Source organism: Anser anser, assembly GCF_964211835.1.
Source record: "Anser anser genome assembly, chromosome: 4".
Classification (NCBI taxonomy): domain Eukaryota; kingdom Metazoa; phylum Chordata; class Aves; order Anseriformes; family Anatidae; genus Anser; species Anser anser.
The window spans coordinates 38225915-38243148 of NC_139724.1; the positions used below are offsets into that span (position 1 = coordinate 38225915).

At 36.6% G+C, this 17234-nt stretch overlaps 1 protein-coding gene across 2 annotated transcripts in view; it reads right to left on the bottom strand.

Moving 5' to 3' along the window:
• The window catches only part of NAA15 (N-alpha-acetyltransferase 15, NatA auxiliary subunit), a 41589-nt gene that overhangs the window by 14166 nt on the left and 10189 nt on the right, over positions 1 to 17234 (bottom strand). Inside the window, exons 1-12 of one of the 2 annotated variants that reach the window (XM_083833737.1) lie at positions 12545 to 12630; positions 12189 to 12241; positions 11566 to 11670; positions 10720 to 10877; positions 8191 to 8325; positions 7876 to 8029; positions 5489 to 5608; positions 4758 to 4853; positions 4518 to 4624; positions 4022 to 4094; positions 2101 to 2270; positions 1287 to 1439 (exon numbers count right to left, since the gene is read on the bottom strand). In XM_083833737.1, coding sequence (XP_083689863.1) covers positions 1287 to 1439; positions 2101 to 2270; positions 4022 to 4094; positions 4518 to 4624; positions 4758 to 4853; positions 5489 to 5608; positions 7876 to 8029; positions 8191 to 8325; positions 10720 to 10877; positions 11566 to 11670; positions 12189 to 12222 — 1305 coding nt within the window. In that variant the 5' untranslated portion in view covers positions 12223 to 12241; positions 12545 to 12630. Of the gene's footprint in view, positions 1 to 1286; positions 1440 to 2100; positions 2271 to 4021; positions 4095 to 4517; positions 4625 to 4757; positions 4854 to 5488; positions 5609 to 7875; positions 8030 to 8190; positions 8326 to 10719; positions 10878 to 11565; positions 11671 to 12188; positions 12242 to 12544; positions 12631 to 17234 lie in introns of those variants that run through there. The other variant, XM_083833738.1, reaches the window with a different exon arrangement.

Genomic DNA, 17234 nt, shown 5'->3' on the forward strand with positions numbered 1-17234 from the left:
AATGTCAAAGTTCCATTTTCAGTATGCTTAATTTAGGTCTTTAATTTTTATTTTTATGAAGCTTGCACTTGAGCACTAGATATAAGATCAAAAGGAGTTGAAAAAAGATTACAAAGTGCAGCATCATCAAATCATGCTTTTAAAGTTCAGTTCGGGGCAATTGGGATGCTTGCTTTTTTGACATCATCTTGAAGCTGCTTAAGGCATTTTGAGAGTGAATTAACCTGGATTCGCAGGAAATTTTGCATCAACAGCTCCACATAAACCTACTGAGGTTATATATTTTTTTCCTTCTCAAATCCCATCCTGTGTTCGCCTGCACACTCCCACTCACCATTTCAGAAAAAAATCTTTACCTTTTCCCTTATGAATACCCCCTGTTCAACCTACATTACTCCAGGTTCTTCTTAGTGTTCAACAAAGAGAAAATCGGGAGAAGCAAAAATAACTTTACTTTGCAGGAAGGTCCCGAAAGTGTTTTGCCTCCCTCCCATTAACAACACACAAATCATATTGCCAGAATTAAAAAGCTATCATTTGCCAAATATTCTGGGAAGACTGCACTGAGCTATTTTGACTTTCAGATGTGAAAGAACAATAGCAAGAGAACTCAAAAAAAAAAGTAATCTATGAGACCACCAAACCTATCACAATAAGTTACTGTGGGGACAAAAGCTGCATTATACAGATTACTTAATTTCCTGCATCAGTTTTTTTTTCCTGCCAACTAATTGGTTGTAAGCAGATGCAGAAAAAAGATACAACGCGCAGCTTCCCTTTGTCACTATTAAACATGGCCTTGGGGATGAAAGCTTGCTCACAAAAGGAGAACATCTCAGAATGCTTCTCACGCAGAAGCCATAGCAAATTTATTTATTTAAAAGAGAATTCTGACTAGTCTTAACATATTACTGTTAGAACAACGTGAAAGACAGGCTACTTGATCATATCTCTCATATCTATCTCCAATAGAATCAATACTAAACTCAAAGAACTCAAAAAAAACCCACAAAAAAGCCAGTTCTCTCTTGAAAGGGCATCCTGTATTTCTATGTGGCACAAGACATCAAATCCAGGTTTTAATGTTGCATTTTCACTTAACGCTATGGAATCATGCTTAGTAATTCAATCCGTAAAACCAACTACCATTAGTAAAAGCAAGCAACCATTTTTGCTCTGAAACAGAACTTAAGGTTTGTAATAAAGGTGAGGGGAAAGTTAAAAAATTATTCCATAACGGATCAGGCCCACATTATTCAGAAGAGCTATAGTTAAATGCAACCAACCCGTGTAAACTTAGAACACATTTCTTCTGCTTCTTTAATGAAGTTTGCTTTCAACATATATTTCGCACATTTGGAGTTGATAAATCTGTCTGCTGTGTCCAAAGCCTGAGCCTCATCCATCCACCTTGCAGCTTCTTTAATATTTCCAGCATGCTTAAACAAATAGAAATGCAAATTAGACTCGGAAAGTATAAAACATGTACAGCAGATCAACTCTGTTTAATATAACTAGTTAATTTTCTACACTTATGTTTATAAATAGCTTTTCTCAGGAAAGTAACGGATCTTAAAAGGAAAAAAGCGGAGTAACTACTTTCCATCATTATGGAGTTACAGGTCTTTTGGCACTAGAAGTTTTTCCTGAAAATACCTAAAACCACTTTGATTAATCCCATTCTGAGGGAATACCATATTGTAGTTGAGAAATTGTTTTTAAATAGTTAACAAAAAGAAGGGTGTGCATGTAATATTAGGTGGATGACATTTATAACATCAACTAAATTGATCAGGGTGATCTTCTTTAATATGAAAATAATATGAAAAAAATACATCTTGCAGTACGCTTGTCCTTTATTGCCTTCAAAAATCTTCACAAGGGCTTATTCATGCACACTAAAAAAATCAAACTAGATAACCAATACCCTTCTTTCGGAACACACTAAAATTCACTACAACATTTCCCATGGATTCTTCACGCCTTTAAAACAAGCTTAGCACTTCACTGTTCCATCAAAACCATTAAAGTGTAAAAGTCTTTCAGCATGCCAAAAAAATATCCTCTGATCACCAAGAATGGGCCAAACTTAAAACTTACCTTGTAGATTTTTGCCTTCACAAGGAACAGTTCTATCAAAGTGGGAGTACTTTCTATAGCAGCATTTATATATTCTAGAGCCAGGGATGGCTGTCCAATTTTATCATAATGTTGAGCCAAATAATACTGGACCCAGAGTAAAGTGGTTGGAGGTTCTTCTTTACCATCATCTACAGTAAGAAAATCAGAGGGAGATTTTTTGGTTCAGTTTATTAAAGTAACATGACAAAAAAATAAACAAAAAAACTACACATATAGCCACTGAAGTTAATTCTGCCTCTATATCAGGCTGCCACATCAGACCTGGGAGTGTTTCTGAACTCCTGGGTCCAGGTAAGTAACTTCTAAGTCTATGTTTTGACAAGACTTAAGCACATTTTCTTCCCTTCTCACACCATGGTTTTAAGGGAAAAGAAACATGAATTCGCAAGTCAGAAGATGGTTGCATTTTGATCCAACTAGCCCCTCAGCCAGGGCAGCCCGAAGTGCAGAACCGCAGTGCACAGAGTTCTCACTGAATACCATTTTAGGTGAAGGATATAGCAAGTCCCGCTGAACACAACTGTTGCACACTAACACTGTAAAACATTTCAGTAAATTCAGCATTTACACTTTTTCAGTCCACAGACTTGAGTATTTTCAAATAAAAATGTCTGTTCCATACCACAGCTTTAAAAAGATTTTCTGTCTCTACCTTTGAGAGATTTATTGTCACTATTCATGTAAGTGTATCCAACAAAACAGTGCTATGCACAAGTCAGTTTTCAAAGCTAGAGCGCTCTGCTTGAAACCCACAGTACTAATGAAGCCTTAAAGTTAAGTTTGCTGCTTAATTTTGAATATGAAGCAAAGGCACCTTGCCGGGGGAGGGGGGAGGGCACAGGGGTTCTGGTTGTGCCAGAAGATTCCGGTTCTTCCGTTTACATTATAACCAAACACGCAATTACATGCATTTGTTCATTTTAAGGCAGAAGAATGCTGTTTATTTGAACGAAATTTAGTATCAAAGAAAATATTTAATTGAAATTATAGTAAGCTATCTACTCAAACAGAAAAACTTAACAAGCAACTTCATAAGGAAGAATCGCATTATTTTTGCAAAGCAGGGTTGCTTTTGGTTGGTTGCAAATTGGTTACAACTTCAGTAAAAAGTTTTTAATAATAACGATTATTCCATGAAGTTTTAAATGTATATTGTTATTCGTACTATCCTAATTATTACACCATCTTAATCTGCCTACCAAAACTTCAAAACTATCTTTTGTTGATATTTTATGCAGATTTTTCTTGGAGACTTTCCATTACAATGTGATTAAGCTAGTAACTAACAAAACATCATAAAACTACTACAGAGGAAACTGTGAATGTTAGATTCAACACATGTAGAACCACAACTCGCAACAAAAACAGTAGTCAGTGGTAACATGGACAAGGTAGTGCTTGTTTTATTAATCTCTCAAAGACCAAGCAAACAAACAAACAAAAACCACACAAGGCAGACAAAATACTTCACCACAAGCTCCAAACAAAAAAACCCTGTAGATTGTCCTACCAAATCAGTATAAAACATCAAATAAATATAAATTCATTTTTGACAATGCTACAATTTGACAATGCTACTGAACATTACAACATAGCCTTCAAATGCCAATTTCCTGTAAATTGATCAACTCAAGCCTTGAAAATAAAACACCTGAACTCAAAGTTGGAAGACAAATGATAACTGGATACATGTGTACAGACTTAAAATTTGACAGCTGAAATCCCTTTTAAGGATGGTTGAGGTTTGGTTCTGTTTTGGGAATGGGAATAAAAACATGATTCCAATTTTGTCACTCTCCACTGATTCTCTGCCTCTGAATGGTCCTATAATGCTTATACCAGCCACCACTTCCATGAAGTAAGATAGTTTAGCACTCACCATTTGGGTTAAATAACCTGCAGCTTCTTAGGGAGGTTTCATAACCTACCACGAGCTCTTCTATGATTGCCACCTACACATGCAAGACAAGACAAAAAAAAACTGTAAGCAAGACAGTATTTCATCTCAGTTTGAGCTACTTTGTGTTCCCCAGACTAGTTATTCTTGGTAAGAAAATTTTGCAATAACCTAAATTGCAACACATATGGGAATGTACTCGGTCTCTCTCCCCCACTTTTAATTAGTAAATCTTAGGGTTTTTTTTTTTAGTGCAGCTTTTAATTAGTAAATCTTTGTTTTCTACATTTACAAACTAGGCACAAGGCTATGTATGCTTCTGCTTGATTTTTCTAGAAATACTAGAACAGAATAAACAACAGTGCAGACATAGTGAGCACTGAAGAAAAAAAGCTTCTCTCTTTAGTGTATAACAGCTACTATCATGCTGTAATAGATCAAAACGATAATGTAAAAAGTTGGATAAAAAGAATCCTACCTTCTCCTTGTCTTTATATAATGACCTCAAAGTATTGAAGACCGGTGGGCAACCTTTGCTGAAATTCATCCTTAGAAACTTGTCCAGACATTCCTTAAACTTTTCACCTTGAGAGGAAAAAGACCTGTTGATTTTGTTTTACCACACATTACTTATCAATTGTAGGCTGTTTTTGCTGATAAAACACTAGCATTTAAGAAACACAAGCGCTGATCATTACCTGCTCAAAGATGCACTTACCTGACAAGAAGTTCAACGGTAATCTTCTTGGAACTAGTCCTCTTGGGTATTTTGTCCAGGCCTCTTCATAAATCTTTAGCCTCTCCATCATATTTGCTGGAACAGAATTTTACACTTTACTTTTTTGTCAGGATGGGAAAGCGGGGAAAAGAGATGAGGGAAATTAACTAGATCTGGTTAAGAAGAGTCAGAATACAAGATCTAATGAGCATATACTTCCTAGAGAACATTAATTTCCACTTGCAGTGGAAATGATTTCAGATGTTCAGTATCCCTAAATTCCTCTTCCAATACTAGTTATAATTGCATGCATCTCATCTTAAAAACAGTTCTTGTCTTAACACTGTACTAAAATTGTGAACAAAGAAAACCATTCAGGAGAATCATGTCTGTTTTTCCAAAACCTGTATTACCTGTAACGTAAGATTAAGACAGAGTAGAAGAAAAAGTCTGAATTAAACTATTCTATTGGAAATAATTTTCATCTTCCAATAATGCACACCGAGATGAGATGACTGATTTTTTTGGTTTGTTTCTGTTTTAAAAATATGGTAACAATAACACAAGAATCTTTACAGCTTTCCTTAAAATTACAACAATATATACACACTGACAAAAACAAAAAATTTAACTGAGCATGTCTTTAAATAATGCAATACCAGTTTTCAACACATATATAAGTGCCAAATGTGCAGAAACAGCTTGCTTACTACAATATATAAAATCATTACCTGGTTTAAGTGCCTTTTCTAGGCCTTTGTAGTAGGCCCAGTTTTCAGGATTTCTTTCTTGCAATCCTTTGTAGACATCAACTGCTTCTTCAAGTCTGCCAAGTTGAAGCAGGAGTTCTCCTGTGTGAAATTTAAGAAACTTTAATTAAGGCAACAGGAGAATGAAGCAGTATAGTATTAATTACTCTACAGTAAAAGATTAGATAATCCTTGACTCCATGTAGATTCTAACTTCTTAGGAAAAAATGATCAAAGTGGCACCACAAACTAGCTGACAGATATTTTGACAACAGGTGCAGATACTTTGACAACAGGTGCAGTTAAAGTAAGATCCCACAACTCAGCCAAATAACTCTTGAAACTTACTTGAAAATTTAATGTTAAAAGCAAGATTCATGTGTTTTTTCTCACTTACAGAAATGACTGGTTACTTTAAGCGCAGTTTTTACTACAGAAGGCAATTAAAAGCAGTACACGGTATTTCATGCGTATAGCATCTTGAAAACCAAACTGTAACTGCAGAGCTGCAAATAAAAGAATGGTTCTTCAGTCTGATATTTCATAAAACTAACTTCAACGTTTTAAAATCAAGACACTGATCTGATTAACAAATTTTCAAGATTCTACAAGCAAGTTTCCTTCTAACAATAATTCATTAAAAGATACAATGGCTAAAACTAAAGTCTAGGTCTAACTGTACTTAGCATCTTTGCTGATGCTGGAGCAAAATTCAAATTTCCTATCTCACAGGAGAAGATTACATTTTACAATGCTTTGATATTTGTAAATGTGACACACTAGAAGATTATACACAAGAGGTGAAACAGTGTCACTCCAGATTAAGGTTAAGATTTTCTTAACCTGTTTCAAAAGCAAAATGCAAAAGTCAGCATTAACTCTTCTCTATGCCATAACATGTAATTTTATCAAAAGATGCCTCTTCCCACAGATAGGGCTGGGGGACTACCCGCAGTATCTAAGCGCGGGGAAAACATCAATAGTTCACTCACCAAGAATGATAGAATCTGGAAAATAAACTTAAATTATTCCTCTTTGGTGGAAGTTATCATTTTTCACCATGGTGGCAAATGCCAATACTATTTTCAGGATTTCTCAGCTGTATTCCATCCACAATGGCTTTTGCACATACACTTGAAATTTACAGACAGCGCTCATTTATTAGCAGGCTTTTCTGTGGTATGCGACTGCAGCTAAGTTAAAACCAACAACACAACAGTTGTACCTTACTGCACAGACTGCACAGTGCACAGACTGCAAAGAGCATTTCCATTCTTTTTTTTCCCCAGTAGTTCACTAGAATGTTGTTTGTTTGTTTTTGCAGGGGTCCTGTTTGAAAATCACGTTTCAGACCCTCAGCAAAAACTTGAGAACACAATGTGCCAAAGGTCTTTCAAATAATTTGTAAAAGCAACTCCCATTCCCCAAAACCAAAAGCCCATGCTATGTCTGAAAAATAGTCTGCAATCGCATAATCCCAACACCTGTTTACAATCATACGCAAACCAAGTAACCCATTCAGAAGAGAGCTGCCTGCAGTCACTTTCTTTGAGGAAATACCACACAATTTTCATAGCATTGTCACTAGTCTATTCGTAGTTTGTTTGCACAACAGTGAGACTGTCGAGCAGGAACAGGGAGCGGGTTACTGTACCTACATGAATATAAGAGTAAAAATCTCTTTGCTTCAAGCAATCACCCAAATAGATTCCAGTGTGGGCTATGAACAGACAGTAGTTTTGATAAGTTGGCAGTTTTACATAAACAGTGAGAGAAGTACTGTGCAGCACCACACAGAAGAGGAACAAGGCATACTTTAAGTAAGTGTACCTGTTAACAGAGCCGTAAGAACAAACTTCTATCATTCTGCATTTCAGCAATGGAATGTAATAGAGTATTATATTGTTCTGTTGTTATATGCTAGCATTATTATAATACAATAGCAGAAGATTATATTGGGTTGCCCACCCAAAGGGTCTATTTCCATACACTTTAAGAGCGACTGAGTATAATTAAAAGCCTTCTACTTTGCCAAAAATTATTCTGCCCTTACAGCAAATGGTCTCTGTCAGGACCACTATCAAATCCTAGGATGGCACAGGTCTGGCTAAACTAGCCAAACAGAATTTCAGAACAATTCAGAATCACCTGTCGGAAAACATTCATCAGCTCGTAAGTTTCAGAACAGCATGTCTGCACTCTGCTGACGACTTATCTACCTGGGAGAGGCATATGATAGGCACAGCACAGAATTTAAACAGTTCTTGAACTTGTTTTTAAATTAAAGTTGCAAAAGATGGAAAAAGCTGACAGCATAGGCACTCCATTTTATAACCATGCATTTAGGTGTATCTTTGAAGAGTAATTACCTTTAGTTTCTTCAACAGCCAGTTTATCACAGATCTGCTTTTCATAGGTACAAAGATGCTCCAAAGCTTCTTTGTTTAGTCCTGCCTCACGGAGGACTTGATTTTGATACAGCAGCAGTTCACTGTACTCATAGTCCACTTTATCAGGTGATGTCTACACAGGACAAGAGACGTGAGAAAGCTCAGGCTTCTAGAATGCATTTGGGATTTAATTTATTTGACTAACACTGCATAAAGTTTGCATATCATGACAGGAAATGTTTCATTTTTGTCTTAGGAAGTAATCCACTCAAGAATTCCATGTTCTCCTCTTACCTGCTGTGTCTTCCTAAATTCCTCTAAAATTTTTGCTGCCATTTCATAGTCTTCCAACAGATGGTAAGCAATAGCATAGCCAATCCATGATGCTCGCTGTGCGGGTCGGAGCTGAAGCAACTGGTATCTTGTTTCCTGCAAAAAAGTAGCTATTGATTTTCCTGACTTTATTCTGATGCTCTGCAGAATTCATTATGCAATGCTCTGTCTTCAGCATTCTGATATTTAATGAATGTCATTAAAAATTACTTTTCTATATATAAAGATTATTTCTGAACCAAAAGAAACTTTGAAACACTACAATGATCTCAACTGGATTAAAAAATTGTATTTTTACATCATTTCTAATTGAAAAGACTCGTGAGTCAGACTAACTTTAAGGTATTACATACACGCTTTTCCTGTATTACTGCTTGTGAACAGAATGAAATTAAAGATGTTTTCGTTTGAGCTGCAGGAATATTTATTATATACTGATGTTTCCAATTCACCTTGGAAATATATATATATTAAATCATTAGAAATGTCATTATGCAAAATAGGTCATGCAAGCACATCCCTATTCTTTGGCCAGAAAATAATTACAGCTGGAAGATGCAACAGATTTGGAATTATGCTGCTTTAATTTGAAAGAAAAGCCAGGACTTGTTTTGTTACAGACTTTTGGAAGACACCTTCAAATACTTAAAAATTAAGAAAAAAAGTTACTACTTACTAAACAGCATAAACAGTCAAAAGCACAGATCAAAAAAAGAACTAAAAATAGTAACAGCAGTTTCATTAGACTGCAGGAAGATCCTTTAAAATATTATAAAATGCGAGAGGGCAGAAACTAAAGCTAAGAACGAACAGCAACCTTTAAACAACAAAAATACCCCTCCCAACTGTATTCCAGTTCTTCATGCTCTTCATAAACTTGTATATGACCATTCATAGATTACTGGCTTATAAACATGTTAACATTTAATCCTTAATGCATTCTGTAAACATGTTACTCGCGTGCTTAATAATTATGTATTTGTAATCACATTTATCCAGATGCCTTTTCAAAGAGAATATATATTTACAAATGAATTTTTGGCACGTATGCTAAGTTTTGGCTACCCTGTCTCAGTGAGAGAGGAGTCAAATTTCTAAATTACTGAAAAGATTGAAACCCGATACAAAATATTATCCTAAGTCTCTTGTGCAAACGTCTGAAGTTCAACAGAGATTATTGCAGAGAAAAGGGATACCTTATTACACTTGCCTACATAAGCTTAAAAGCATACAAGCTTCCAGACACAAAGACTTAAAGCTTTTTTCAATTCATTAATGTTTGAATTATAAATACTTAGGATGTCACATATCCCTGCATGGCACAGTAAGAAAGAAAAAAAATCTTCTGTAATTGTTCAGACTAATCTTAAGTGAGCAATACAGCAATTATCACAAATGCAAGAGGAGAAGTCTTGAGAATCAATCAAGACTTACGAAATAAAGGAATATTTATGAATAAGATAGACACATGGGCAGAAATTATTACTTAGTCTGAACCACACTGAAACAACTCCACAATATGCATAATGAACAGAAGCGGTTACTCCTTAAGAAACAAAGCTACTGGCAAGCTAGACATCAGCTTGCAATTCAAGAAATCAAAAAAGCTAACTACATTAGGAGTAGAATTTGTAGAGAAGATGACAGAAAGTGTGTGTTCTTTACAGAAGCACCACAGCCATGACACTACCGCTTCATAACAGTTGCTTAGCATCGAACGTCTCACGTGGCAAATACAGACAACTGATGCAAGGCAGCAAATAACTGGGCACTGCAGTAGCAGGCAGAAAAAGAAAGAGGCTTTCTATCTAAGTTACCAAACTGTGTTCACAATTAATCCAAAATAAATAGGAAAAAACAAGGTAGTAATCTAAACATTGAGTACTAAATCTATACAGAAGAGGAATATTCAAGAGTTTTGATAAAGAATCTTACAGCTGACAGAAAATATAAGGAAACGCATGGCCCCTGAGGAAGCTGTGTACTAATGCCCAGGTTAGATAGCAAGCAAAATATGGCGTTTCATGCAGCATACTTCTTGCTTAATATTGTCAGCCACTACTGAGAGGAAAACTAGTGGCCACTGATCTAGAAGAAGAGGCCACTAAAGAGATATGCTAAAAAGTGATTAAAAAATTGAAACTCCTTTGCCTGAAAAACACTATTCTTCAGGACATGCAGGAATCTCTCAAAGTAAATAATAATAAGACCGTGGATTGTCTACAGCTGGATTATGCAGCATTAGAAAAAGTTTAGCAAACAATTCCACAGTGAGATAAACGAATAGTATACTATGTGACTTAGTCTGTATACTTCACAGAGATTGCTCAGTAGTATGTCTGCTTTTACTTTCATGAAGTCACCGAGCACACAGTTTTAATGCTGGATTTCACAGTCTAAGTCCATACTTCTTAAAAGCGTCATGAAACAATTCGCAGACTTTGCCACAATTCCCTAGAAGTTGATAATGTATGTAGTATGTATACTTACCCTGTAACCTTCAAGATCCCTCATTTGAATTTGTAGCAGAGAAAGATCTCTCAAGATTTGAAGATTGTCTTTGTCCCATTTCAGTGCATTTCTATAGCATTTGATAGCTTCATCGTACTTCTTGTCTGACCTCTGAAGAAGGCCATAGACATGCCAACCTGGAAAACTCTGTTAAGGATTCTACTGAACTTCAGCAGGGAGAGAACATATGTAACATAGCAGTGACAGAACAGTTGGTAAAAAGTTCTAAAGCCGTTTTATGTCATCACAATCATTACATTATTTTCCTCAGCTATATGAAGAAACTGCCTGCAAACTTAAAATATAAAACAGTTCACCGGTTACATGGATATGCTGTAAACTCTACTTTTCATGTACTGGATGAGGAAATTGTAGTAGGATCTCTGAAAAAGACCGTCAAGCTTAAATACATTTTTGAATAAGGGCTTATTAGTTTGACAACTGGAGTGCTTGCATTTCCAACATTCTAAGTATATGACAACCTATCAATGTAATGGTAACTACTGCTTTTAGAGCAAACCATGTGCTTAAAAGCCTAGTTTGGCCCACCACAAGTTTAGAGTTGCAGCTTAATGATAAAAACAAATATATACAAAGAAAGCTAGAATAACCTGAGTTAACTGTGACTGCAAGGATAGCTGCAAATCATTTGCCCATTAGACAGCTTAAACAAAATACTGTTACATATTGGACACAATTTTAAATTCTGAAATTCCAGTTTGAGGCATAATCGTACCGGCTCTTGTTGCTACTCTATAAATCAAGTAGTTAGAGAAAAAAACTCTTTCCCATTCGTAAGTGGAAGTTCTATTTAGAAAAGGATACATACATGACTCTTCAAGTCATTCCTTAGGCCTCTACGCACCAGTTCATATGCTTCCTCTTTCTTCCCTAGACAGTTTAATGTTAGTCCTTTCATTGCCAAGGTTTCTAAAAAAACACAAAGATTAAATAAATATCAGTTATTCATTTTTATAAGCTTTTAAGCTTAAAATATCAACTTTCAACATAGTATACATTCAAATGTAGACACCATTATCAACATCGAGATTTTGCATTTTTTTTCACATGGAAAACTAAACGGATTATTCACTTAAGTATGTCATACATGACAGTAATTTTTTGCAGTATTTCTACCAAAAGTGAAGGCATTAAAAACTTTTTGCTCTACAAATATTTTGAGAAGGGAATCTTTTAATGTGACCACTCAAGCATCTATTCACAACACTTTGAGACTTCTACACATCCATCCGTGCCAACCTAGTTCACAAAGAAAGTTTTTGGATAATGGAAAGAAAGTTTCAACTCAGGTAGTAAAAACAGACTGAAAATACAGTAAGGGGCAAACACTGTCCTCCTTCTCTTCCAAAAAGACTATTCCTTCAGAAAAACTAACAAGACCACAAAGCTGACTGAACAATAGACAAAGCTGAACGATATATATCTACCTCTGCCTTTTGTCTTGCACTTCTTCCTGATCATGAACAAATAATAATTTCCCCTGAAAAAGTGATTTAAACAATATATATTTCAGAAACTTGTACCACGTTATAATGACTGCCAGCATAAAGAACGGCAGGCTATGACTACTGGTACGATCAATCTTTAAACTACAAATCTTAACAGAAAGACTGTCTTTGTCATGGTGCAGGTTTTTGGACGCTCTTACTACTGTAAGAAAATCTATTTTAAGGGCAAATGGTTAATTATAAAATGGTATATATATTTACAAAGCTTACAAATTATTACTATATCTTAAAGTATGTGGAGGAGGGAAGTGAGGACATATCAGTTGAAAACTTACCTCCATGTTCTGCAAACTTTGGGTTAGAAAGGATCTGTTTACAAAACTTCAACCCATTTCTATACTGCTTATGTTCGTAACACCGCTGTTGAAGGAGAACAGAGTATGGTTATTGAAAATATTCAGAGTGAAAGTATTTCCTACCAAAATTAAGCATCAGTGAAAATGTATTAATCAGAAAAGGTACTAATATTTTAATAAGCCTCATTTACCTTCCTGTAATTAAAAAACTTTTGATCACCAGAGAAAGTGTATCCATGAGAACACACATTTAAATATCTATTTATTTTATATATATTTTAATACAGCAATTTATCCGATATCACAGGAAATGTTAAGTGCCTAGAGAGATTCAACTTTCCTTTAACATATGAGCAATCCTTATTACATAACGTATCTTGGTAAGCATTCATCTCACTGTAGCTCAACCATCTTTCACAGAAAGACCACGGGCATCTCCTATAACCATACAGGATGGGGAAAAAAAAGTCATTGGAGCTTGGCTTAAACCATTTCTGAAAGCAACCTCTCATATCAGTTTGAACACCACACAGATCCCATATAGATCCAAACTTTCAAAATTGGTATACACTAACATTATCTTGCCATATTGGAAACTGTAACATAGAAAATTCAAATTCAAGTGATAAATCTATTGCGCAAGCCCCACAGATGACACATGACTATGGTATATGCTCTGGCATCTCAGACCTTGAATGTGGTTGTGTGTTTAGAAGACCCCAAGTGCCAGTCACCCATTCTTTTACAAGTCTGCAAGTGCTCATCACAGAAGATCTGCTGACAAGAAGCAATAACTCAAGCACTTGAATCACGTGAATTGAAGCCTGAGTTAGAGATGGTGCATCACAACCAGGGTGCATATACTAGCGGAGTACAGAACAGTATTTAGTTACTCTCCATTTACAGGGGAAGCATTTAGAACAAGCAAGAATCTGTCAATAGTCAGAAGAGTTAACTTGCTCTCTATCAGTGCAGAAACAATTCTCTGCACGGCAGTACACAAGTCTTGCAGTGCCAGTGCTTGGAGTTACCATACAGGCCAAAGCTAATATGCATATAACAGGTCTATAAAACTTATAATTAATTACTTTTGCAGTAGGTTTTCAGGACAACAGGAATCCCTATGTGAGAGCTATAATTAGAAGTTCAGGTCAGCAAGCTTTACAGTTATTCCACCATCGTCTGAACAAAAATAGCATCCCAAGAATTTCTGAAACAGAACTTTGTTCAGCCCAAGAACTGTTTTGATGTTTTCCACTAGATATTCCACAACATTTCATTATGCTTGCTGCCATTCTGGAACTGATTTGGTAACGCCTACCTCTTGCTGTTTAAATTTCTTAAGAGTGAAGGAACGGTGAGTGAGTGAGAAGCATGCGCGCTGATTTTGTGACAATAATCACTCTGGCAGTACCTCCTGAACGAAGGCCTGCCAAACTGAACAACCTGCTGAAAAACCTGCTAGAGCCAGAATTGCTACTGTTCAGTCTGTATTTTGCTCCAGAATTGCACCACTGTATTTCATTATTCCCATCCAGAACTATATTTCACATCTAACCTGAAAAATATTTCACAGTAATTAGGGAGCAAGTAATACACTGTCAGCATACATTTAATAGCACGCTTCACAGCAGTTTTTTATTATTGCCTTTGGTTGCCAAGAATGGAATTATTACTAATTCTTTGTGGTTTTTATTGCCACAGATAGTTGTCCACAGTGAAGCTGAGTAAACCCCAAAATTAACGAATGGGTCTTGGTGCTACACAGATTGTTAAGCGATCCGAGCTCTACCCAGACACTGCAGTTCTCCAACAGAACTCCACACAACTAGGGTTATATGCAGCATAGGGTCTGATTTTTGGGTGGTCCCATGTGAAGCCAGCAATTGTACTCAACGATCACTGTGGGTCCCTTCCAACTGGGGATACTGAATGCTTATGGGATACTTCACACTAAGCGGAAGACAGCTCTGACCTGAGAAAAAAAATCAAGGAATTCTACATGGCAGGTATGTTCCCCTGCCAAACAGTTTCTGAACTGCTCAGGAGTCAAAACTCCAGCATGACCTACCTTTGGGATCACCAATTCAGAGCCTCCATCCTTCCAGACAGCGACTCAAAACATAAAAAGAATGGAAGACCTGTATCTGCAGAGGTCCATTCATTAAGAGTTTTCCAGTTCTTAAAGATCTGTTATTTTAGCTGTCGGAAGCGTTTTTTGATTTAAAGTCAATTTAGAATATGTTACAACTTCTTCCTTTCCCAAAAGCTCCTAGATGATCACATATACAAGGTGTTAACAGTTATTTTACCTATAGAAAATACTGAAAGAAGTACCATTTAAATATACATTACTATTTTTACACATCAGAACAGGCTTCCAGAGGTCACAGACTCAGTATGTTAAAACCATTTCCTGTATCCTTTCTGCTAATCCCATACATTCTTTTCCAGTTCTTTCAGTTTCCATTTTTCCAGTTAGACACCTTTGAATATACTTATAAGTGTGCTTGTTGTATAACATGAAACTTCTGCAACTATTTTACAAAGATACTCATTATCACACCCACTAAAGCTCCTCCCCAGAAGATGACATTACTACTATCATTAGAAAATTCTTCCATCTTTCAAAATTTGGAGACATTAGAATACATCCACACCAACCCTTACATACGTATAAATACCCAGAAAGGCATAAGCGAAGACACACACCAGACAATTTCCTGTTGAGGAGTATTGCCAACAGAGCAGAGGGAACGCCCTCCAGACTTAGGACACCATCACCAAGTACAAAACCCATGGGGAATACTCACGCGCACAACACACACATCCACGCTTCTGCAGCTTCAGGTATTACTGTTACATTTCGTTCCAAGATACCCCACGTTCATACCTTGTAGTTTCATTTTTGATGTTTTTCAGCAAAGATGCAAACACCGCAAAAATTAGTTACCTGCATGAAGTCCTCATGACTAGAATACTTCAAAGCTTTGGGACATGAAACTACTTTTTAAAAGCCTAGTTAACCTTGCAAGACAGCTTTACTGAGAGCCCTCCAGAAATGCAAACCACTGGGTGCAGCTAAGACCATCACAGTCACCTGCACGGGATCCAATGTGCTGCGCTACCCAGGGTAATGAATGTGTGTTCAGAATTCCCTGCTCACACAGCTATCTCAGGTGTACAGTGGAACAGGATTAGCCTGCAAGGAGAAGAATTTGCAATAGTTGAAAAACTATTAACAACAGAAAAAATGCACGCTAATATCAATTTCTGAAGCAAATTGCTTTCTGTTTGCCTGCTGTATTGTAATGCTCAAAGACAAAGATGAAATTTTGTGTATCACAGCCTTCCTTAACAGCATCCTAATTTAAAAGTTGAAGTGCAAGCCACGCTCCTAATTTTCTCCATTTTACAGAGCTTGTCACCTTAAGATGACAAGACGACACATGAAAAAGAAAAGAGATGGGACCAACACGTTTACCTTCACAATTAAGAAGACCTGAAGCGTGCTACAATATGACTTAAAATTCAACCCTCGTTTTCCTTAAAACATGACTGGACTGATTCTGAAATGATAAATGTTCACCTCCAGTTTTATTAAGTCTAACAATTTGCTTGAGTGGGACTCATTTCACTATGCAAGATGAAAGCGACGCAAAAAGTGGCACACAGGATGAATGAACTCTTAAACCAGTTTTGGTTTTCTACATGTCAGCCCACTGCCTGTATCTTTAAACAGAAACCAAGGAAGGAAGAAGCACTGTTGTTGTAAATACCAATACAATCACTTTCAGTCACTTAAGCAAATGCAAAGGATATCTTAGGTTTCATTTTACTGTAACACCAATGCCACAACTCGACTATAAGAGTACAGAAACACGCATCACTTGAGCACAGCCCCAACTCCTGGGGTAACTGGGAAGCCGTTCGTAACAGGATCTTACTGACTCCGGTTTACCAGTTCTGGAGGCAGGAGTGTAAAACCAAGCAAGAGACAACAGCTCTCAAGTCCTGCTAACAAAGTGTCTGCTAAGGATTACATCTTTCTTCACACTGCTCAAAACTAACCATATACAAACAAGTTAATGAGAATGCATTGCACTTGTCCCCTAAGGAGTCCCATATGACAAGTTAGGTGAGGCAAACCCAAAGGGGCTTCAAGTAAAGCAGGAAGTTTCAAAAATTAAGTTTAAAGAGTTACATGAATGTTATGGGAATGCTTAAAAAAGAAAATGGTGTATCTACCTCAACTTCTCTGCTTCGTGTTGCTTTGGCATCCTGAAGAGTGCTGTTTAACGCCCTGTCTTCTCTTCCACAGCACTGATGAAAACACGAACAAACTCCAAAAGGTGTTAAAAAAAGTTTATCACTACATGAATGTATTGCTTTCTAAGTACTAAGGGCCATACCACTGAAATGTCAAGGCTGAAGACAGAAAAGCATGACAAGTCAAGGATCCTGCTCCCCACGGTGGTAAAAGAGTCATGGGAAAGGGCAGGACAATGGTCAGAAGGAGAGACTTGGAGAGGAACAAATACAAACGGCGGCTCCCTCTATCTCCAAAGACAGGAAAATGGTTAGCAGGGTAACCACCTAGCAAAGGAAGATTAAGGGTTAGGTAAGAGGAACCTGTATAGACATTTTTTTTTAAAAAAAGCTTGACTGA